At 40.1% G+C, this 24942-nt stretch overlaps 1 protein-coding gene across 4 annotated transcripts in view; it reads right to left on the reverse strand.

The window, feature by feature from the left end:
• The window catches only part of stxbp5a (syntaxin binding protein 5a (tomosyn)), a 103451-nt gene that overhangs the window by 34492 nt on the left and 44017 nt on the right, over window positions 1–24942 (reverse strand). For all 4 annotated transcript variants that reach the window (XM_062437148.1, XM_062437150.1, XM_062437151.1 and 1 more), the window contains exons 4-7: window positions 21963–22063; window positions 12223–12357; window positions 5865–5928; window positions 4409–4492 (exon numbers count right to left, since the gene is read on the reverse strand). In XM_062437148.1, coding sequence (XP_062293132.1) covers window positions 4409–4492; window positions 5865–5928; window positions 12223–12357; window positions 21963–22063 — 384 coding nt within the window. The remainder of the gene's footprint in view (window positions 1–4408; window positions 4493–5864; window positions 5929–12222; window positions 12358–21962; window positions 22064–24942) is intronic.

Here is a 24942-nt window from a genome sequence, read left to right on the forward strand (position 1 = left end):
ATACCACAGTGTAGGTTTGACATATGCCAAGTCCAGAGGGGAGCTTGGACACTCTGACACTGTGTCTCTTTTTTATTGTTGCTTTTATTTATAGACAGACACACACACACTGTTGCCTCTGGGGAAGCCAATAAAGCCACATGACTCAGTGCTTTAAAAAGGTGGACCTTTTACAAAATGAAGCTGCCCTTTTTACAACCATAATATGCAAGCAAAATCACAGTGCAGCCTTGCAGCCTTAGTCTGGAGACATGAACACATGGCACACTACACAGTGCTGTTTAAATGAAGAAATTGTGAAAATGTGCATTTTACAAACAGTTCTTATTTATAACTAGCACTACTTATATCTTTTCTTTGGTGGGTACCACAACGCTAGTCGAAAAAAGAGTTTTCATTTAGACAAGTTACTTGTATTTCATGCATTCGTACTGGAAACAACTGTTACATTAAGTAAGTATTATGATGAGTTTTTTTATTTTTTTCATAGCTGTATAGCACAAAGTCAGTTGGTGACTTCACTTATAGTTGGCTGTAAAACTGTAATTTCAGCTTAATCTTCATTAAACAGCACATTGAAGAGACGCTATTATCCGTGAAGACAGATCCGTCACCCTCTACCCATCTGTACGAAACAGGAAGTACAAAGTTGAAATCCTTCTTAGTCAGCAGTCTCTTTCTATATGATCATTACCATTGAAACTCAGATGATAGAGGAGTCACACTCAGAGTTGTGTGTCTTGCATATGTACAGAATGTGTACAGATGAAGCCCCTTGAAAGTTCCCGTTCAAGCTGAAAGCCAGCTGAATGGCAGCTGACTCCCAGCCGGCTGCCAGCCGACTAAGCAACCCCCTCCTTCTCCTGGGCGTGTCTATCTTTTCCTGTAAACCAACCTATTCATTGTAATACAGGGTATGACCAGGTGATGGCGCTTCTGTCACAGAATAGCCCACATATTCTATGAATTTTTACTGGTCATCCGAACCAGTAAACTTACTTACTACCTAACGTAACCCACTGACTTTTTATATGCACGCACCACAACTTAGAAAAAATATTTTAAATTTCAAGAGAGACCATGACTGAGCAAACAATTTGCAGACACAGATACATGACTATCTTGAATAAAAAATGCGGAGTGTCTATTTGCACCCTACACGTAGCCTATAACAACGTGAAAACATGGCGGGTATTCATCTTCCACGCCAACAGAAAAGGGCGAATTTAGAAAGGTTTCATATCTTATGTTTGTTCTAAAGACATTTCTGGCGGGAAAGTTGTATTATATTTTCATAATCTTTCCTCAGTGAATGCATACAAGCGTAAGTTTCTCAGTTAGACATGTTATAACGTAGGACCGGAGCGGTGGCGTAACGGGCAGCGTGTCCGTCATTAGTGCGGGAGACCTGGGTTCGAGTCTTTGCAGCAGCAGTTACTTATTGACAATGTTTTCAGCGGAAAAACTGCATTTTCATAACTTTGTTAAGTAAATGCATACAGCCCGGAAAAAACTGACTTTACAACCTTCAGGTTGTTAAATGATGGAAATCAAATCTTGACCGATAATTCTCTGGTTCTCTGCTATGTGCCATTAGTTTAATATGTGTTTAATGATGTTCTCTTGGTTAACAGGAAGTGTGTTTGCCTGTAGAGTATTTTTTTTTAGAGTGTTTTTATTGTTTAGCAGTGAAGAAAGGAAAATGAATGGGATGTTTGTGCTAGAAAGAGAAACAAAGTGTGCGTGACAGGATTTGGCAAGAGTTCATACTGCAAAAAATCGGAACACATTTTCAAATCAAAAAATTAAATAGCCTACTGACTGATTATTTTGTTATTTGTTTTGAATCTAACACAAAAAAGAAAGACAAATTGCTTTTCATATTTCAATTATACGAAATGGAAAAACGTAAACGACTGTATTTGATTTTAGGCAAGGCAAGACAAGGCAACGCAGCTTTATTTATATGAAAATAAACATTTGACAGTGAGAAATTAGAAACAAACGTAAAAACAAGGAATTTACAGGATGATTAACCTTTCATTTGATGCTGGTTTGAATATTCTCACACAAATTATGCCAGAGTGCTAAAACTGAGAATGAGTAGTTCAGCGTCTGCTAATTTGTGAATTGTAGAATTGTTGAAAAATGTGCAAGCCAACCCCGGTCTATTCAGTGCATGCTGTAAGTCAGGTAAGCCCATCCACTTTATTAGCATTATCATTGCTTAACTTTTTGTTTGGGCTTAATGGGCTATTTGGTTCCATTGCCACACAAATCACGCAAGAGTGTTCATGGCCGTTGCAACTACAGTACTTTCTGAGAAGGGGTGCGGATTTGGCGGGGTGATGATGGGTTTGGGGGGATGGTTGGGAGCCTGTTCCATTGTCTTTCAAAGCGAATGCCCCCCTCCCCCCACACCTGTGCATGTCTCCTGGCAAACTGTGAATCCTTTGAATTTTTCCTCCCACGGCTCTATTATGCCTGCTCTCATTATGATCAAATTATTTTAACAATTATGTTTTATAACATATTGCCAATAAAATAAAAGTATTGAACAGACTCACTGGAGCTGAGGTTAATGTTAGCTGCACGGACAGAGACGTGTTTTCTCAAGCGAGTTCAAAGTTTTATCTATTTTACTTTCTTTTGACAATGACACGCTGGATGATGATTTCGGAGGTAATCCGACAGGAGAAGGATTGTGTAAACCAGTCGGTCTCAACAGGGCTTACGATTGGCTACGAGAAAGTGACGTGTCGGGGGGTGCCTCGAGTGAGAGATCCCCCTCCATTCATAACCCGTTGTGCGCCAACGTCATTCATTTCATTTCATTTCATTTTGACTTTTGACTTTGTAATTACCGGATAACGGAAACCCAGTATCAGTGTCAGAATATAATAGCAGCAATAAGAAAAGAATAAAGAACAATAAATAATAAATACAAAAAAACAAACGAACAAACAAAAAACTATAAGAACAATAATAGTAAGAAATACTTAGTAAAATAGTCGTGACATTATTTACATTATTTACACCGTCCATTGAAATACTATGTATTACAGTAAATAGCGCGTCCTGTTTTGAATCACTAGACGGGGTATGTCACATGGGCTATTTCTTGGTTTGACAGTGACAATGATTTGTCAGAGGTCCTGTAAAATGTACGGTATCTTCAATTGCATTCTTCTAATGAATTAACTCAGTTTATGTCCATGGACATTATAATGAAAAGGCTAAAGGCTTAATATTAGTTTGCATCCAGCGTGCTGCGTGGACTTCATTACATCTGCTGCACCGCTGCTACCACAATTATGAAATGCTAAGTTTATTGTCAGTGACTGTGACCTTCATAAAAGTAATATTTTACAAATCTGCATTATATAAACTAACGAAATTCGTTAAAGTAAGTCATTTGGCGACTTCTAAGTCATTAAACTAAGTCTTACTTTTACTGGAGTAAAGAGTTGAATCAGGACGTCTGCTTTTACTAGAGTCTTTTTTACACTAGTATCTAGTACTGCATACTACACAGGCATGACTCAGAATAACAAGCTTGCACTTTTTAATCATATTGCCTTTTGTTAATTGATCAGCTGTGTTGTGTTTTACCGGCGCACAGCAGCTTCAATTGCATCCTTCTAATGGATTGAACTATATTGCACCCTTCATTAGATAGATAGATAGATAGATAGATAGATAGATAGATAGATAGATATACGTTATTGATCCCAAGCTGGGAAATTATAGTGTAGCAGCAGCATTACACAGACACATAGTGACGATACAGTGACAATAACAACAACATATAGTATAAGGCTACTTTATGAAGAAGAATAGAAGTAAATACAAGTTATATTAGTGTGTAAAACTAACTCGGGTCTCCTGCACTAATACCTGCGCCTCCCCGTGGAAAAATGAAGCATTGCAACTGGTTTTCACTCAGGCAGTTTAGGGGCGTTTCCAGTCGGGGCCTCATTGACACGTCATCGCATTTCCCCCCTGCTTCCATTATCGGCCAGTCAAGGACCTATCAAGGGGCGGTCAAGGAGCCATCACGGAAACAGGGGAAATTTCTAGTGGCTTCATCTGTATGTGTGCTGTACATCCACAGGCTCAACTCACAAGCCTTGCCAACTGTAGTAAAAGCTATCTCATACTCTAGGTTTGCTCTAGGAATTAACTGTCTACACACACACACACACACACACACACACACACACACACACACACACACACACACACACACACACACACACACACACACACACACACACACACACACTGTATACAGTTTGGTTCATGAATATGTCATTTCATTTCCTACGTTTGTATCAAAGACAGTCAGAAGTGGTAAGAATGACTGAAAGTTGTTTGAGAAGAAAGGAAATCGGGGAGATTTGCCTACCTCATCGTAAGTGTAGCGATAGTCGGCCTTCTTTGATTTCAGATCCCACAGGACCACGATCCCAGACTCAAATCCAATTATAAGCTGGAGAGGAAGAGCGTCAGGCAGTCGGTGAGATAGGTAGGAGAGATGACAGAGCGAAGATAGAAGAGACCCCATGATGGGAGGAAAAATAAGTAATACATTTGACATTCATGCGCAGCATGAAAGGAAGTCAGGTGTAAGCAGACTACAGTGGCTCAGGAAAGACATCTGCCCATCCAGGTTCACAAGAGATTATACAGATTATACAGATTTCTTTTTCTTTTATGTAAAGCTGTTTATATTATAAAAAATCTATGAAATCTTTGATTGTCTTAACTCACTTGTAAGTAGATTTGAATAAAAGACAAAATGTAAAATGCAAATCAAATATTTGAATTATAGAAGATTTATTTATAGAAGCAATCTCTGCTAAGTACCACCACTTTAAAGGTATAGAAGTAATACAATTTTAACTGTGTATTGCAAATGAGTAACACAGTTACAAGTTCTACATCACATGAGCTGGGACAATATTCTAGCACAGTTTCATTTTCATTCACATACAGTATGTTCTGTGTTACAGAGTTCAGGTGAAGTGGAATACATATCACTGGGTGTGGTGAATAATCATTGTCTGCTCAGATAGTCACCTCACTCACCTCACACTGTTCAAACAGCTGAGCCAGGCACAGTGGTGCCAAAATGGCTCAGCCGATGAAGAAGAGACAGCAACGGGGCTGGAGAAAGATTAGCCTTTCATACTGTCAACTGAACAAGCCGTTGTGGGCCATAGATACTGATAACAACAATAACATTCTTCATTTTTAATTTAGACTGATTAAACTAGTTTACTGGCATTACTAATTACAAACGTTAATGTTTAAAGTAATAGTAGTAAAGGTGTTTACTGGTTGGAGAGCGTTATTTCATGCATTTCTTTCTTGCTGGGGGAATCACTGGATCATCAAGTGAAAAGACGTCATCTTGTGTAATCTATTTTCACTTTTCACTTTAAACCAGGGTGAGAGTGAGCAATGTAAGGCAGTGTTCAGGCTGAAAAAAAAATGCAGCCCCTACTAATATGCTGTATCTACCAGCCAGGTGCTGCAACGGCCACATGAACACTGTATTTTGACTGGTGACCTTGCAAATGTCCTGATAAAAGATACAACACATTGTCACAGTGATAAGTGTTTGCAGAGTTCTAAAGTTCTGTCTCTGAATATTATAAACCACTGTCTAGTATTTTGAAGCATTTTGGATTTTGGATCTATTACTCCAATTACAAATTGCAATCTCTTCTTTCTATCTGAACAACTGATAATACTGTACATGGGTTTTCTGTATGTGACTGATAGATACAGAAGACAGAATAACAGAGACTGTTACTTCATACATATTGTATGTGTGTGTGGGCAACGTTGTCCTTTACCTTTCCCTCGTCCATAGGGTTGTCACTTATGTGGACAACTGGTCCAGGGTGAGCCTTGGACGACCTTAGAGAGAGAGTGAGAGAGGGAGACAAAGAGAGAATGAGAAATAGTGTTTTTCTATTCAAGCCATGATGCAGTACAGTACTTAAGGTTAAGGTGGAATGTGAGTGTCTTTGAACCAGTGGAAGAGGTCCGCTATGGGAGGACAGAGGTGCCAATCACTCCAAGGCTCTAAAAGGCCGTTCAAAGACATAAGCTCACTGAAGATTGTGATGGATGGCTCTGTCAGGCCAAGCAGTCCCCAATGGCTATGTGTATGTGCTTGTATCGAGTGTGTGTGAGCATTTACATGTCAGCGAAAGAAGACAGCACAAAATGCTTGCCCGCCCCCTCCTCTTCCTCTCCTGTTTGTGCTTTACCCTCCAGACAGCCTTATGTCAAATCTCCACTCCCTGTGCCACGTGGCAGCAGAATTTACCTAACCTGCCCTGCCTCAGAGAGATGATGTGAGCTAAGGAACACCGGGGAAGGTCACAGCTGAAAAAGAGTGTCTGTTGGAGCCTGAAACATAAAACCAGTATCATGGAGCAAGGGCAAGGATGCCTGACAAGGAGAGGAAGAGGAAGCTGCAACCAAACGTAAGTAATGCAAGAGGAGACAAGGCAAAGTCCTTGTTGTGACCCAGTCTGACATTGAAGGACAGGGCAAAGGAATAAAAACATTAAACTATAAAGGTTATCAACATTCAGATCAAAATACATGTTTTGGATGACAGCCTATAAGCGGGGGATGAATGGCTGTTTCGACTTGTATCTCTGCACAAATCTATAAGTATAAGCAAAGGGCTCGATAGGGAAAGCGTCTACAGCAATCTGTGTGTGTGTGTGTATTAGAAGGTAGCAGTTAGTGGGCAGGCAGGCAGTCAGTCAGTTGTCTCTATATTTAGCCTGTTAGTGCTGGAGCCTTATTACCTAAGCTCTGCCGCAGCTGGAGCTGTTGATTTATCTAATCCCAATTCACTGCCTGTCTCTCAGCAAACAGCCGTCCACAGCATGTACACACTCACACATACATTTGCACATCAGCACAACTCAGACACATTTTGACACCCACTCCTTTTGTAAAAACCTGCACCCATAACAAACAATTACCCTCTTGCCGAATTAGAAAATGCAACTCGCCCTCCTGTCCCAAATTTCCTTGTTTCAGGATTTTACGTGCAAAGTTCTCTGCGTTCCCCCTTATGAGACTCTGTAATAAATCTGTTTTGTCAAAACCTGTTGTCATACAGTAAACAAATCTGACATCAACATATTCACAAAGTCTGCAAATACACGTTCAGGTTCGGAGATAAATGAATCACCATGGCAACAGAGGCAGGATGGGCAGAGTGCAGACAGGCTTCCAAAATTCCTCCATACTCCGCCACAAACACACAAAACCCTCCCACACGAACACACACAAACAACGCCTGCTTAACTACTTCAACACGCTCCTGTAACCACACATTTTTGCCTGTGTACCGCTAATGACTCTGTGTTTTGCATACAGAGTAAAAAGGGCTTCAGGGACCAGAACATTTGGGTGTGTGTGTGAATGTGTGTGTGTGTGTGTGTGTGTGTGTGTGTGTGTGTGTGTGTGTGTGTGTGTGTGTGTGTGTGTGTGTGTGTGTATCTCTTATAGTGTTTGCATGTTTATATAAAAAAATATGCCTTACCCGCATGGGCACAACTGTATTTGTTTCTATACATGCTTGTTTGGGTCTGAGCATGGCATCATTCTTATAACTCGCATGAGTATCACATTCCTGTCTCGCAGCTACTGATTCAAGGTCTTTCATCTCACACACATACGTATGACTACTAGAGCTACACTAAATACCCCATGGCAAATATAACACGCGTTCATTACGTCATAAAATCTTGAAAATCTTCGCCCCTTGGCACCTTAACGTCAAAGAGTCATCTGTTATGAACCTTGATTGCACCAAATCCTTCTTTGTATATCAAGTATTCCTCCCACCGAGTAATGCCTTCAGTACAAAAAACAAAATGGACCATTACTGTATGTGTGTGTTGCAGACACACATAAAGACCTGAAGGCACACCAACGTGCATGATAAAACATTGTCGCAGGGGGAATGTTTAAGTGATACGAAGGGCAACACCTCATTGAATTTGAAAACAGCTCCTCAGTGCAGGCACACCCTCACAAATATACACACACACACACACACACACACACACACACACACACACACACACACACACACACACACACACACACACACACACACACACACACACACACACACACACACACAATAAACAACACCATGTGAATTCAAAAGTAGGAGAGGTATGATTCCAGATATAAAAGCACAGCTATTCATTCACAAAAACCTCCAAGAAGAGTTATTTCCATACAGATAAACACAACATGTACACTAACCGACACAAATACACACTCAATGAAGTCCTGATCATCTGGTTTCACCACGGGTGACACTCTTTGAAGCAGGAGAGACGCAGTCACCATGAAAATGTCTCCGCGGTAACATGGCTTCAACAGCCTTCATGCAGCACGCACATAACCGTATGTAGCCGTGTGTCATCTCATCAGACTGGGTGTTGACACATATGAGCGTCTGTAAAGCTCATATTTGAATATAATTTGGTATTGTTCCTCAGGTAGTCATACATGATGCTATGTGCTATTATTCCAGCCTGAAAAATCATATTCCAGATGACACTGCTGGCCCAGCTGTACTGAGGCATGATATGCATGAACAAAACTTAACCACCAAATCATCAAATTGACCAGATCAGTAGGTTTTACATTGGAGCTTCACTTGTTGTTGACTGAAAGCATCATTGTTAGCTCACCCATACACAGTATCATGCTACAACAGACTAAAACTTACTTAGAATCTAAGACTGAAGTCAAGACTATAGCAGCACCTTAGGAACAACGTACTGTGTTTACTGCAAATGACACTGTAGGGACTTTAAATCTTTGTGCTGAACTGAATGAAATGATTCGAATCAGCAAAACGTCTTCTAATTTCCACTTCTAAGTCCATTGATTGTTAAAAGGTCACTGTGCTGCACCTCCATCTGGAGCCTGGGGCCCTGAAAGGGTTGTGGACATCTTTGAGGATACTGGAGGTTGTGCTAGCTTACAATACCGACTGAGGACCTCACAGATGCATAAAAATATAGTAACACAGGAAGATAAGTAAAACAATGAAATATGCAAACAAGGTTTTTCAATAGCTTCAGGGTCGTGTGTGGGAAAGCAGGAGAAAATGAAACGAAAATGAGGACAGAACAGGAGAGGCCCCAGGCCAACATGTTCACGTGAACTATGTGTCATAATAAGCTGTTAACATTTTACCACTCCTGTCCCACTTCTCCCTGGCTCTCTGTGCCCAGTGACCATCTAGCTGAATCAAATCAACACACACACACACACACACACACACACACACACACACACACACACACACACACACACACACACACACACACACACATATGCACACATGTTATTTTATTTCATACATAGTGCATACATGCAGACAAATACTTTCTGATGTGAACAAACATAAGACTCACATGTGGCCTTACTGCAACAGCCTTAATGCCTGTAGCATTGGCTGAACTACAGTGCCATTCAGTTGGGTATGTGTTTGCCTATTCGTCTTTCCAGTACAGCAGCTTGGGAACAGAGGTGTGAGTCATACAGAGACATTGAGCACTGGGCCAGGCCAGGCCTGGAGCCACTGGCACAGCTACTACAGCTTGTCTCCAAATAGCAGTGCCCAAGGGATGATGACCTGAGTACACACCATATCCTAACCTCATTACAGAAATCACAATAGGACAGAGGTGTAGTAGGCAGGGCTTTAAATGAAAATGAACTAATAATTTTCAATAACACTGTGTGTGTGACAATAATACTAATGTAGAATACTAAGTGTGCCCTTAATGATACTGACTATGACCTACATAGCATAGTGATGCTATCAGGTAGGCAAGAACTTAACCAACTGTAATAAGGGCTGCAACAGAACTTTATTCTAGTGTCCAGTCAACAAAAATGTCAGAAAATAGTTATGAATATCCGTTAAACAGTATTTTTGCCAGAGGCAAAGGTGATGTCTTGAAATAACTTGTTTTGCCAAACCAACAGTTTAGAACCCACAGATATTAAATAAAGATTCAAAACTATTAACAAGTAGCAATTCCTCACATTTCAGAAGCTGCAGCCAGCAATTATTTTAATGTTTTTTCTTGATAAATGACCCAGTAATCAATAATCATAGCTGTTTTTGATTCATTTTCTGTACATTTTCTGACAAATCGTTACAGCTCTAATTGCAGTTAAGAAAGAAAGAAAGAAAGAAAGAAAGAAAGAAAGAAAGAAAGAAAGAAAGAAAGAAAGAAAGAAAGAAAGAAAGAAAGAAAGAAAGAAAGAAAGAAAGAAAGAAAGAAAGAAAGAAAGAAAGAAAGAAAGAAAGAACCATAGACACAAACTCATATACTCAAACAGATAACAAATCTGAGAATTAATTCCTGGAGCTGATTGAGTGATGAGGCCTAAACCAAAAGATATGAAAACCTAATTTCCTCAAACGAGGAGGGGGGGGGGGGCAACAACATGTCAAAGAAAGTTCTGCACAAAAGTGTGTTGGTGGTATAGCTGAATCTTAAGGGAATGAATGGAATCTTTGGGTGGGTTGAGTAAATGGAGGTGAAAGCAAAAGCATGAAGTAATTTTTATGAATTTTTATTATATAGACCACCAACATGGTGAGTTTGCTGTAATTTGTGATGCCAAGAAAGATATATTGGGCTGGTTGCATTTGTACTTTGAGGCTGCATGACCTTTTGTTTTATGTGAAAGCTACACGAGGATCCATTTCTAAATCTACGACAAACTGATCCACCTTTTAGCCACATCCTGCCACAGGTTATAGCTAAAGTAGCCTAAAATTAATTAGAAAATAGACGGTTTATACATTTAAGATCTCTCATTTACTGTAGGAAATATTTCTGCCTTATTTCAAGCAATGTATGAGTTAATGTTATTTGTGACTGTGACAAATGTCTGTTTAAATTGAATCAAGCTACTATATCTACCATTCTGGATTGACCTTTCCTAGAAAGCACTTGACCCCAAACATAGGTTCAAATAATGTGTGGATAGCAAAAGACATAAAGCATTGACATCTGATTACAACTGAGAAGAAGACAGTGCTCTGAAAGGTACTGTCTGTACAAGAAGAGAGAAAACAGTTAACCAAAAAGAAAAGTGGAAGTTATTGCTCGTCCTTCACTCACGAGGTACACCAGTATCTTCCTCTCTATCTTATCATCCACATCTACCCTCTAGCTCATCATTATCACACCTTATCTTGCTTTTCCTTTTTTTCCTTTAATTGGAAACCTTTTCCATCTACCTCTCTGTCCTCACTTATCTGCACAACTACTTCTTTCTGGATAAATCTTCTGCTTTGCCCTTTGTTACCTGCATTTATCCCTTTGTCACCACTACATTCCTCTCCTCCATCGTTCCTCATCTCTGTGGGTCTTTTCCCCCTGGCAAAAGCCCTGTCTCATCCACTCCACTGCTGCCTCCTCTCTGTCATACACTCTCCCCTCCTCCCCTCGCCCACCACTCACTCTCGCCTTTTCTTCCCTACAGCCCTGCCGACGAGACGAGACGTCTGTGTGTACCATACACTGATCTCGGCAGACACCTGTTCCACCCCCTGCCTCCCTCCTCCTCTTTTCCCTCTCTCCACACACGCACACACATGGACAGAGGGGGATGAGGGGAAAGCGTGAAGCAAAACGCTCCAGTGAATAATTTAAGTCTCTACAGCAGGGAACCAAAATGGAGCCTGTCAAGCTGACAGATGCATTGAAACAGCGAAGAGACAGGTTGCTCACTACCTGGAGTCGGATAGTGTGCCTGGAAATGATAGACTGACTAATGATTCTTTCTTATCTCATTACATTAAAACTACAATAACCTTTTGAAAGGTGATACGCTGATTACACAGCATCCCTCACCTCACTTAAATGCTGCATGGTGAGTCAATAGGCCCTGAGCTCTGTGTTGCAGTGCTGGCAATATGAGTTTGATTCTTATAGAGTTTAAATATTGATCAACGGATCAGTGATTCAGTTTGGATAAGCACCCCCCCCCCCCCCCCCCCCCCCCCCCCCCCCCCCCATATGGCACAAAACCTATATAGCAGCAAGCTAAATCATGCAATATATTTAGAAGAATAGAGCATGAAATGTGGGAGTCAGCATCAGAGGGTGACACGTGGGCTGTAACACTCACAGTTCAATGGCTTTGTTCCACATGATGACGTAGCCTGAGAGCATAAAGGACTCCACGTTGACGATGTGGATGTTCCCTCGTTCTGTGCCGATGTACAACCATTTACTCTGGAAGGGCAGGTGGCAGAAAGTTATTCTGCAAAAGACAAAAAAAAAGAGGTGACAAAGGGTTAAAAGAGTAGCAAAGAAATTAGCAGGAAGAGAAAAAGTGGACAGAAGAGACAGGGAGAAGGGACAGAAAGCCCCGAGACAGAAGTTTCTCAAAAATCACTCGACATGCTTTTATAACAGGAGACAAAATGTGCAAAACTTCGAGAGGATTGTTTACCACTCCATCAGGTTGAAGCAGCTGAGATGTGAGTGGCAAACCTAACTTTTTATTTTTTCATTCAATCAGCCCTCCAGACCTACAGGATACATGAGGGCACCCATAATTCTCCTGTTTTCGTCATCATCCCCTCATCTCCTCCTTTCATCCATCCATCAGACTTCAATTTAATGAGAGGTTATAAACCCTTCCCTCCTTATGCGTGGCTATCCATTCATCTTCTCATCCTTTTTTCATCATTTTGTTCTTTCATCCATCCTCCAATTCAACCTCCAATCCGTCTGAAGAATAATAATGTACAACCTTGGTAATCCGGCTTGCTAATATTTCAAGGTCGTCAGGCTCCTCCAGTGATCCTTTTGTGTCTGCACAGTGGTTTGAGACACACCTGTAGACCTCTGTGGCCTGTACCCATAAGACAAAGCCCCTGTTTCTTCAGCTGAACCCACCAAAGTAGGAGGAGAAATAAAGCTGTATCTACTTCTTTTGACAGCACTGCCTTCTTTGTGCATTATTTCCAAACAGAAAGACACACTGGACTATTTCCCCGGTGATACTGTCAGATTAGCTCATATTTAGCGATGGAACCACTCAGCACAACACGTTTAATATTTGAATGTAATATGTGCTGTCCAACAGATGAAGTAGGTATGATATATGAAGAACACATTGCATTGTGATAAAATAGTCTTTCCCATTACAATCAGATTAAATGGTATTGTGACAGAAATCTCTACTGTAATCTAGGAAAGAAGACAATAACTGCATGACTCAGACTTAAATAACTAAACTGCATAACATTACAACCCTGTTCCTAAAAATTATGTTCATATGCAAGTAATTTGCATGAGAGAGTATAGTTTGAGGGAAATGTAATGCATCCAGATTGTTTTTTTAGCAAGATAATGAGGAAATATTTATACTGAGGGATTCTGCAATCAGCTGTATACAGCATATTGCCTTTGTTTTCCCTTCATTATCCACTCCTGGCAAGTAAAGCATGAGTAATGTTTTTATGGTGTGTTAACTTAAAGTACTTGATTAGTGGAAGACTGTGGTCTTGGTTAAATATTGGTGGGAAAAAATGTATGTAACTAAAACCTGCAATCTTTCCATAAAATCTTACAAAATGCGGTGGTATATGAATGTATTTTGCAGATAGTGTTATACAGTAGACATACATGCACGTAACACACAGCAAAGCACATATCTGTGTAAATACACTATGTCCTTGCAGTGACTTTCAATGTCTTTCCTGTGTATCATGCTCAGAAAGCCTCTCTCTGTCTGTGAGTCCATCTCACAATGCACTCCAGCACTGTAATGAGAGCAGCAGCTCCTACTATAACACAGAAGACACACACACCTTCCCTCTCTGCCCCAATGCTCTGCTCTATCACATGAATATATTCATATTTTTTAGGAGTGGCACCGGGCTACTTGACATAAATCTCATCCACGCACTCCAAAAATGTGCAGATACGCACAAACACACACACACACACCCCCCCCCCCCCCCCACACACACACACACACACACACACACACACACACACACACACACACACACACACACACACACACACACACACACACACACTTAAATACAGCAGGCATACTGTATGACCTGGCTTAATCAAACATGGAACAGCACATGTAAAGTATGTCTCACTTGACGGTCAAGGTGACTAAGAGCAAAATAACAACATTGCAACACGATCACCTACAAGTGTCACTGTGTCATACATGTGTCATTGCTTTGCCAAATAGCAGGAAGTGTGATATACGTATGCTGCAGAGATGTCATGGAGAGTAGCTGGCTGTGGATGATTGGGAGTACCTATGACATGGCCTATGACACCAGAGAATGAGGCTGAGAGGCATCTGACATATACTGTTGAATTTTGGTAGGCTGAAAGAACCTTCATTTTGGTTAAATCCTGAAAAAGTCCTTGCTTCCCATCTAATGTTTCAAGTCAGCAGTGTAATCATTTAACTATATTCATAGTGCTTATAGTTGGCTTAAGATAACATAAAATATCACTCATGCTTCAGTTGCCAGAAGCGATACTGTGGGGGGTAAAAAATTACTGTGAGCTTTTTGCATACAAGTTCAATGTGAGTTTTTGTTGGTCAAAAAAACAAAATCATAATCCAGGCAGCATTATGCTTACAAAATGTATTTTATCAAGCAAGTGTATTGTTTATGGATGTCATCTTCAGTAGACAGGGTTGCAGGATTATGAGCTCACTTACTCAGACATGGACAGTGGATCACTGAGTTTACAGACTCACTTAACCAGGCAAGATGACTAAGAGCAACATCCAGTAGGCAGATTGTCTATTGAATGTAATGTCCTTTTCTATCTGCACAAACACATGGGCCTCATCTATGCATAGGAAGACTGGAGTGTGGGCACGTGTTGGCCGATGATGTTATAAAATATAAACACTTTCTGCATAAATGTCTGTTTATCTCTGTATGTGCCTGTGCATGCTTGTGCCTCTGTGTATTTGTTCATTTGCATGTGTGCCTGCTTCTCAGCCACTGGTATGAATTAATGTATTTAGATATGTACTGCATGTAAATGTATGTTGTACATAAATATGTTTGATCTCTGTATGTGGGTATACACAAGCAAACTGATTATTTGTTCTGTGAGCCTGTCCGCGAGGGCCAGCAGAGAGGCAGTGTCAGGACCATAATTAAACAAATTTGCTTGCAGTTTCTAAGTGTGTGTGTCAGTTTCTCTACCTACATGTAAATACACACCCAATTGTTTGTGCGAGTGAATTTATGTGTGCATCACTGTGTTCACACTTGTCGGGCAGGCACGTGTCTCTAAGTGAAATCTCCAGCTTCAAGTGGTCACGACACACAAAGGCAGCTGCCAGCTTGCAGGCTCAGGGCCAAACACATTTCCTCAGAAATGACAGACGCCTGCCACACACAACTCTGAGGCTAACCTCACTGTTGGCTAGGCGTATGAGAGCATGGTTCATTGCAACTTAATTTGGAAGAGGGAATACTTTGGAAAATGATCATTTGTAATGCATGGTTTTATGTGATGATCATGTCAAAGAGGATAATCACTGAAGATGGAATGATCTGCCCCTAACTGTCACGAGAAAGTCACCAGTTTTCAAAGTTTGACCTTGGCAACGCTAATTTAGTGGTACTGTACTTTCCTTTTTCTGAACAACTTAAATTGGCCTTGAGCAAAGTACTGGTCACTAACGCTAAGTGGCCGACTAGACAGTAATGTTTTGTAAAAATTATGTAATGTGGTTCATGAATTCCTGTAATAAGATATGATTAACACTGACTTATTATATTATGTGCAAATGACATGTATGCAAACATATGAAATCAAGCATTATGCTGGTGTGCACAATCATGGCAGTATAACATGCTGACAGAAAGAGCATCAGGGCTGATATCATATACTGTGGAGTAATCAAATATTGTATTTTAAACCTTTGTTCATACTGTACTGTATCTGGCTAATACTTTTTTCTGAAAGGATAAAAAAACAAAGGAGTTTTACAGTATATGACATTCATTTTTGTATTTGATTACTGGGGCAAAGACAATACAGAAAACTTGGTGGATATTAAGCCAAAGAAGCCAATTGATTTATACATGCAGACAATTGCCATCACTGTTAAAAATCTAATTGAAGTTGTTAACATACACTGTCCAATTGGCAAAGCTCCTTACTGGATGGAGGATTCTGCTCTAAACTGAGAGACAAGAGACCCCAATCTACCCATGGGGTGTGAATTGAGAAGAATTTAATCTGATGACAAACACATCAAGATTGTCTTTACAACAAATCTCTCAAGCACTTTCACACTTTCTCTGCAAGACCCAGCACCACTGAAAATCATTCCAAGCCTGCAGTATAATCATTATTAAAACAATAGTAAAGTTAATTCACCTTCACAGTTTTTTTATATACAGTATGCGTCTGCACATTTACAAGGTTAAGTTGGAGAGAAAATGAGACAGGAAGGACAAAATCCTAGATCAGAAGCCAAGTAGCAACTTTAATCAGTCAAATATCTCTGAGTAAAATCTATTTGACAAAATAATTAATATTTTCTCAACATTTTAAGTCATTTAACTGAAGCACAACTGAGATAGACAAACTGCTAAGCATATATGTAAATGTTTCAATGTCTTTTTCAAAAATACATGGCCTTTGACTCCTGCAGGCTCAAACAAGATATTCTGGCTATTCAAATATTAAATGACTTGTCTGATAAGCTTCTCGCGGCTGACCCAAATATATCAAGAACACAATGAGTTCTTTTTCAGAAATAATTTCATTAAAAAAAAATCTTACAAATGAGCGTAAGAGTAAAAGTGAAACGACTGGGTCTCTTTTCAGTTGCATGTGTACTGTTGTGTGTGTGTGTGTGTGTGTGTGTGTGTGTGTGTGTGTGTGTGTGTGTGTGTGTGTGTGTGTGTGTGTGTGTGTGTGTGTGTGTGTGTGTGTGTGTGTGTGTGTGTGTGTGTGGTCTGTCATAGGCTACTGGGGACAAATTTCAGCACCAGTTAATTGGCAATGTCTTCTCCAAATGGTAAGGTTAGTGTTAGGTGAAGTAGTGGTGATGGTTAGGGTTTGGGTTAAGCCTCCAATAAATGAATGCAAGTCTTTGTAATGTCCCTAAATGACCATGGTCTCTCTGTGTGTGTGTGTGTGTGTGTGTGCGTGTGTGTGTGTGTGTGTGTGTGTGTGTGTGTGTGTGTGTGTGTGTGTGTGTGTGTGCGTGCGTGTGTGGTAAGGGGTGGGAGGGTGGGCTGACCCTGTTTCCCCCCTCTTATTATCTCCCATCATATCACCCTGCATTGACGATAGCTTCCACATCTGCAGTGCATTCCTGCGAGGCCAGGAGGTGACGAGAGCATCCTACGCCAGAATGACTCGGCAGGATTTCTTTTTGCGCTCCCTCCATCCCCACACTCCAACCCACAGACTGACTCACTGCTCTTTGGCTGAGGCCCAGTCTGTCTCAGCTCCTCCTCTTCTCCCTTCTCTCCTCTCTCCTAATGCGTATGATCTGATATGAATGGATGCTGACGCTGGAGGGCTTTCAGCAACACTGCTTTCACCCTCAAATTCTGATCACAGGAGGGAAGGATAGGAAAAGGTAGGAAGGAAGGTCCTGTTTGCAGTATTGGAACGGTCCCTAAGATGATAGACACAGTGAATTAAAGCCATGAAGAAAATGGATTGTGTCATGAAAACAAAAGTTGGATTAGATTTTGATTTAGACCAGCAGTGAATCATTTTTTCCTTATTTTTGTTAACCTGCAATGACGTTAGCCATGCTTTAGCTTCCGTGCGCAACCTATTCAACAGTGGGGAAAGGGAATAATGGTTGATTTTTTATGCTAGCAGGCAAAAAGAAAGACATTGTTAGCAAGAAAGCTGTCCCCGGTGTATTCTGTGGAAAAATAGGCTGGCACATAACCGCTGCTAAAATGGTGAATTGTTATTTTTACACTTTGATTTTTGTACCAGTTAAACGAATCAGATATAACATGTTAATTAGTGAGCTTTAGAGATGCTGGTTAGATGGAGCCAGACAAGCTGTTTCCTCTGTTCCCAGGCTTTAAGCTAGCTAACCGGATGCTGGCTGTAGCAGTATATTTTACTGTGTACAAGAGTATGAGATAAGTATCTATATAATCATCAAATTCTCTGAAAAAAAGGGAATGAATGAACTTTCCAAATGTCAACTATTACTTGAGCATAAAGACTGGAAGCAGAGGGAAACAACTAATGTAGGTCTGTCTTCAAACCTCACTCATTTACATGTTGAATCTTGTTTATTGAATACACTGACAGAAATAAAATATAACACATTTATAGTTTGGTCTGGGACAATTTCTTGGTGAACAATAGTAAGTAATGACACTGTGAGATCACCCAACAACCAGCAGAGGTGCTGCACAGAGGTGCTGGGTAGGGTTGGGTTGGGTTGGGTTGGGTTAGACTGTGAAACTGTCTCTAAAACCACAAATTGTCACATTTACATTTTTTGGTATGGACTACATAAACATGCCACATGTAAGAAGTGTTTGGAAGAAACTTTTTTAGCTTTGGAAAAAGAAAGGGTACCTTTTACACTTTGCTTCTACTCCTTACACAAAGCTAAGCTAATCACCTCCCAGCCCTAACCCCATACAGAAGAGTACAATAAACCTTCTCACCTAACTCTTGGCAAGCAAGTGTATAAGTGTATTTTCTACATTATCAATATATGCTTTTAAAAACTGATGATTATCAATACATGTGAATAAAATCTGTCATTTCCAAAACAGAAACAATCCTCAGGGTAGCAGATGTACCTGGAGATATTTAAATATTAGGGTTTTATTTGGCATCCTTTGATTCTGTTTGCACTCTGTTATCGAGCTGTTGTGGCAACCAGTTAGACCATCACCCAACCAGTTACAGTTGGGTGACTGTCCTTTTGTTGCCAGAGGAAATGGCTGCCTTGTCCTCTAGAGCTTGACAAGTTAGTGTCAAGTTTTGAAACAAACAGTCAGAGAGGGGAAAAACTAAAGAGCAAAGGTAAAAATTGGAATGTGGGAGAGAGTGGCAGGGGGTGACGAATATATAATATAATATATTTTACAGAACTATCCAATTCAATTGTGAAATGTATCTGTCTCTAAAACCATCCACGCAGTTTTCTTGGCTTCTCTGTCACAGCCATTCGCAACTGCACATGGCAATTTGAACTGTGATCCTCTAATAGTCATCTGGAAATGTAACTTCATGTTATTTCTTTTGACAGCTTTATTAAAAAGCCTTGATCCAAGTAACAAAGGGGTGCACACCTTTTATAATGATGAACAAAGTCAAGATAAAATATATTTGTGGCCTTTAGAGCAAGAGATCTTACAAGCTTATCAGACTGCAAGACTTTGCTACACTGTGTGAAAGGATGAAGCATAAGGACAAAACTAAACGCTGATTAACTTTGGAGGCTTCTTGTTTGGGGCAGCTGTTATACTAATAACAATGGGGGACTACAGAGTTGGTTGTATCAGCACACAGAGAGTGAAAATCAAGTGCTGATCTGCAAATACTTTATTGTAACACAGACAATTGATGTAAAATCAAGACAGAATTTACCTTGAATATAATCAGTTTCAGGTGTACTGCTTGAATAAAGAGCCTCAAAGTTTGCTTGCCATGTAATATTTCATATTTTACAATGAATCGGGAAAGTCATATCAAGAGTTATAGCACATTTGTTCATCAAAAGCCAAACATATGACCTGTGCAACACCACATTATTCCATGCATCAACTATGCATTCATGCATGCTTACTCCTGTCACAATGAACCAGAAGACATAGCACCTGATAGATACCCTTACTAATATGAAAACATGTCAACTCTTTATTATTAAGTTGCTATTCTAAGCTGTCACATCCATACTATATGCAGAGCAGAACGATATGTATTCTTTGAGACAGCAAAGCCCTCAGGTGAAGTCATTGTAATTTGCAGAACAGTAAGACTAATGCTGAGATCAACTTGTTAGACTGTCTCACTCGTGAGGCTAAAGTATATGCATTTTCTCCTCAAAACGTCCATGTTTTACATATTATGTATAGATGAGGGCTGAAAGCTGGCATTCATCCTCTTGAATTTTTAATGGGATGAGAACAGGGAATGTAGAGTGAGATGTATGCTCCCGCTCAAGTACTCTTCCTGCTCATGATACATGTTCCTCTCTGTCTTTCCTTCCACCCCATTTCCTCTGTCTTCTCGCCATTTCCTCAAATTCTTAACCATTCTTCTGCTTTAGTTTTACTTCTTCTTCTCTTCCCGTTCCAAATGTCTCAAGTGCCTTTGAAGCTTCTCTTTCATCTTGACATCTCTTGATGTAACTCCGCTCCTCTGTGTCGCCGTATCTCGGGGTTGTTGCGTTGTACGGCAGTGCTAACTAAATGTCAGAGGCGGTCAAGCGCCTCCACGAGAACACAACCCGCCGTAAAAGCTGCTGCCGGCCACCTGTTCATCACATCAACGCTGTCACAGATCATTGGCTCTGACGTTTAACCCATTCATTACTTTTCACAACGACACATCAATGGCCAATGATATGATTGGCTCGGATGGGTAATCACTGCATCTGTGATTGGAGAACACAGTGGACACAAACTTCCTTTAGGTGAGGTAATTCTGCACTTCACTCATCTTATCTACTCAGACAAGATGAGTGAACTCTGAACTTGGACATTTCCTAATGACAAAAATGCTCTGGTTGTTTTGTCTGATGTTGTATTACAATGTCAGTTAATTGTTGTTTCCCATTCCAATGTGCCCAATTAACATTTTATCTATTTTTTTTATTTTTAATTGTAAAAATATGTTATGGTCATGTAATACCTGAGTTGTAAGCTGGAGCAGTTTTTAGTGTTGCTTTTAGTGTTGGTGCGTTCATGTATCTGTTGAACTTTTTAATATAAAAACAAGCCATACTCATCACATTATTCTTGTCACAGCATATATTTCTTGTCAGTGAAATATCAGTTCTTGGATGTCGGATCTGATACCAACAAAGAGAGTTTTCAAAAGGATTCCGGGTGGCAACTGGATAATCACGTTTTTATAGCAAATTCCCCTCATTTTTTTGGATAGCAGAGAGTAGAGGAGTGACAGGAAATGAGAGGACAGAAGACATGCAACAAAAGACCCCCGTCGTACTTGACTTAGAAATGTTGCAATTACATGGTACGTACCCCTGCAGCTCTATCAGATGAACACAAGCACCCTTTCATCAGCACCTGTCATTTACTAAATGTGTTCAATTGAGTGTTTTTTAAACTGATGCCATTTAATACTATTTATTCTATATTCATAGATTTTGTTATATAAATGTGTTTTTGTTTACATGTATAAGTGTGTGCAGCTGTGTTTATTAAATGGTTGTGTGTGTAAATACATTTTCGTTGTGTTTGTGTGTGTATGTAACAACCTGCTGGTGTAAACCTTCAGGTGTTTGGGTATGTTCACACCTGTGTCCCAGTGATGGCAATGGCTCAAAGGCAGGAAGTGACCCAAATAATGTGTGTTTAGTTAGAGACAAACGGAGAGATAGAGAGAGGGAGAGAGAGTATCAGCCTCTCCGTCACCTCATTTTCCCTGTGCACAGTTTTGCAGGCGCACCAACATATTTGCCAAATGAAATGCCTTCTGTTTGCATACAGTATGACTGTCAGTGAAAACTAACAGTTCACACAAGCGACAAACTGTGACACTGCCCCTGCTCTGAAAACCCACAGTTGAGAGAACTCAGAGGAGCGTGGCAGTGAGATGGACACATGGACTTTGAGGAAACAGTCTCTCTCATCATTTGCAGTTTTGGTATGCATAGCTTACCTCTCTTTGCTGAACTTGAGGGAATGGAGGATGGCTGGTCTCTTCTGCCTCAGGTTCCACAGGTGGACAGTGTCATCAGCCAAAGCACTCACAAGTGCTCCCTGTCATAAGAGCAGGGGAAATTTGTTGTTATATTCAAGGATTAGCACACAGGAAAACACAGGTCACATCATTGACACATAGCTACAGAAATGTCCATAAACATATAGATGGGCGACAAATTGAAGAAAAAACTAACATTACGTGTCTTAGTAAAGTGTTCGGCCAACACTTGCCACCAGAACAGCTCCTATGCACCTTGGTATTGATTCTACAGTCTCTGAACTCTACTGGAGGGATGAGCATCATTTTTCCAAAAGATATTCCCTCCTTTGGTGTTTAGATGATGGTAATGGACAACACTGTCTAACATGTCAGTTCAAAGTCTCCCATAGGTGCTCAAGTGGGTTGAGATCTGGTGACTCTGAAGGCCAGAGCATATGATTCATATCATTTCCATCAAAGTATTCAGTGACCCGGGCACAAGGGGTGGATGGATGCATTGTCATCCAGGAAGAGACCACTCCCATCAGGATAAAAATGTTTCATCATAGGATAAAGGTGATCACTACGAGCAAATTTGTGTCAATTTGCAGTGACCCTTCCCTTTAAGTGGACAAGTGGACCTAAACCATACCAGCAAAATGCCCCCTGCTGAATAACAGAGCCACCAGATCCCTCCACTGTGGGGGTCAGACATTTAGACCTGTACTAGTTTTTCCTTTAATTTGTCTCCCGTCTGTATCTACAGACTGCACATTTTCTCTGTGTGCATCACATGTATGAGTCAGACTGCATTCCCTGGAAACTCAGACTGATTAAAAATCAGGCAGCTTCCTCCCAGGTAACGATGATGATTCATAAGATGTATATATGAATGTGTGTGTATGTGTTTTGTGTGTGTGTGCGTGCGTGCGTGTTTGTGTGTAGGAGGCACAAAAAATCATTTCCATCTCCCTGAGAGTTTGTTTAAGGTGCTGAGTCACAGTCACACAGACACTGACAAACATGAACATACACTCACATGCATGCACAAACACAGAAAAAACACACAACTGAAATACCACATGAAATAAATAAATAAATATACATATATGACGTAAATCTGACTATGCTGTAGGTATTCAATAACATGTTTCCAGCTAGTCAATCGACACTTGACAAAATGCTTTATCATTTTCACTGTGGCCTGTAGGTTTGCTGCCTTCAGTAGCTTAACATGACATATAGACAGAACTGCCTATTTTAGCTGAGCAATTGCTTAGTAAGGGTTGGAAGAGTTGAGACTTGACTGACGTCTGTGATTTCCAGTGATTTTACAAAAGGATATATGCAAACCACTGTAAGTTATGCAGTATGGTCCCCAAGCAACGTCCTTGGACAGAAGCTGATATACTGTTTGAAATTCCTTGTGTGAATAAACTGACACTCAAATTTTCTGCCATTAGGTAACAAATTATCCAGTTATTCCACACCAGGTTTCTTCCTTTATATACATCAGAAAATTAGACCACATTTCCCTTGGTGATTATAAATCCTTGATTCAAAAGAGGCAATGTCCGTTATCAATTTGAACCATTCAGCAAAATCTGTTTTTGTCTCGCTCTTTCAATGCCAGAGAACAATCCTTGAAGCAGCAATAAAGCCTGTGAGTGTAAATCCAGATTTTTGTTTGTATATACCTGGTGGAAGGAGAGACTGCTCTCCCAATAAGCACAGATAGAGATTCTGGCAATGGCCTACGCAACCACTTTCCAATACTTTCAATTAATTGTTTCCAAAAATGAAACAAAAGAACATTTCCACATTAAAAAATGAAGAAAAGTACCCGTTTCATTTTTACACTTCCAACTAGTCCCATGAGTCCCATTTTTTCCTAGATTAACTGGCATATTAATATCTGTGGACGATTTTGTAGTTTGTAAATTTGCTGACTGCATCTCTAAATGACCACCCAACGTCAGCCATGACATTTTTCCACTTATATGTTTGAGTTCACATCCTTCCCCATACCTCCTTAAGTCTTTTTTCACTGTTAATATGCATAATATTATGATTTTATAAAAGGTAAATTAAAAAACGTTGTTCTCCTTTTCACCTAGTATAGGGTCTTTATGCAGCTCCCTATTTGTAGTTACCACTACAACTCCCTTTTGTACGCTAAGCCAAAATCATCTTTAAGCTCAAACACTTTCCTAATACTCTTATCCAACCATGAGTCACACACCCTAACCCTAACCCTAACCCTTTTCACCTATTCAGATTAATGGGTTGTTCCAAATTGATGACTATCCTTGCTTATATTGAGAGATATGTAACAATTTATGAGCTTTTATCCATGTCTCTCTGGAATGCTCCAAAATTGGATTGCTATTACTGCTTGGCACATTTTCTTTTGACAATGCCTCTATTTGCCCCAAGAGGATAGGGTAGCAAGTTAATTAGTATTTACATTATTCCAATGTTTAGCCAATTTTGTCATTTCAAATGATATTCCATGCAACTCTACATCTCATAATGCCAGCCCTCCTTAATTCCTTGTAGTGTATAATTTAACAATGTTAATTCTGGGTTTCTTCCCACTCCACAGAAAGTCCCTAATTAGCTGATAAAATGTTTTTAAAATCCCTGGAAGAATGCTGACTGGCATCACTATTGAGATATTATTAAACTGAAGTGCAACTAAGATTTTTATTAGGAAGTGGCTACTGGTAAGGATTTCTCTGTGTAAATTATCTGTTTATCATTGATACAGAATCATGACACATGCACATTGGTATGGATTGTGCAAGATTACATGATCAAATTCAAATCACTTCAAAATGGAGTAACATTTTTGCTTGCACATGATATGCAGATCCTCCCCATGGTCTGGGTTATAAATAATTAGGTTTAGGCACAAATCTACTTGGTTAGGCAAAGATCATGGTTTGAGTTAAAA

This window comes from Scomber scombrus, chromosome 17, assembly GCF_963691925.1.
Source record: "Scomber scombrus chromosome 17, fScoSco1.1, whole genome shotgun sequence".
NCBI lineage: Eukaryota > Metazoa > Chordata > Actinopteri > Scombriformes > Scombridae > Scomber > Scomber scombrus.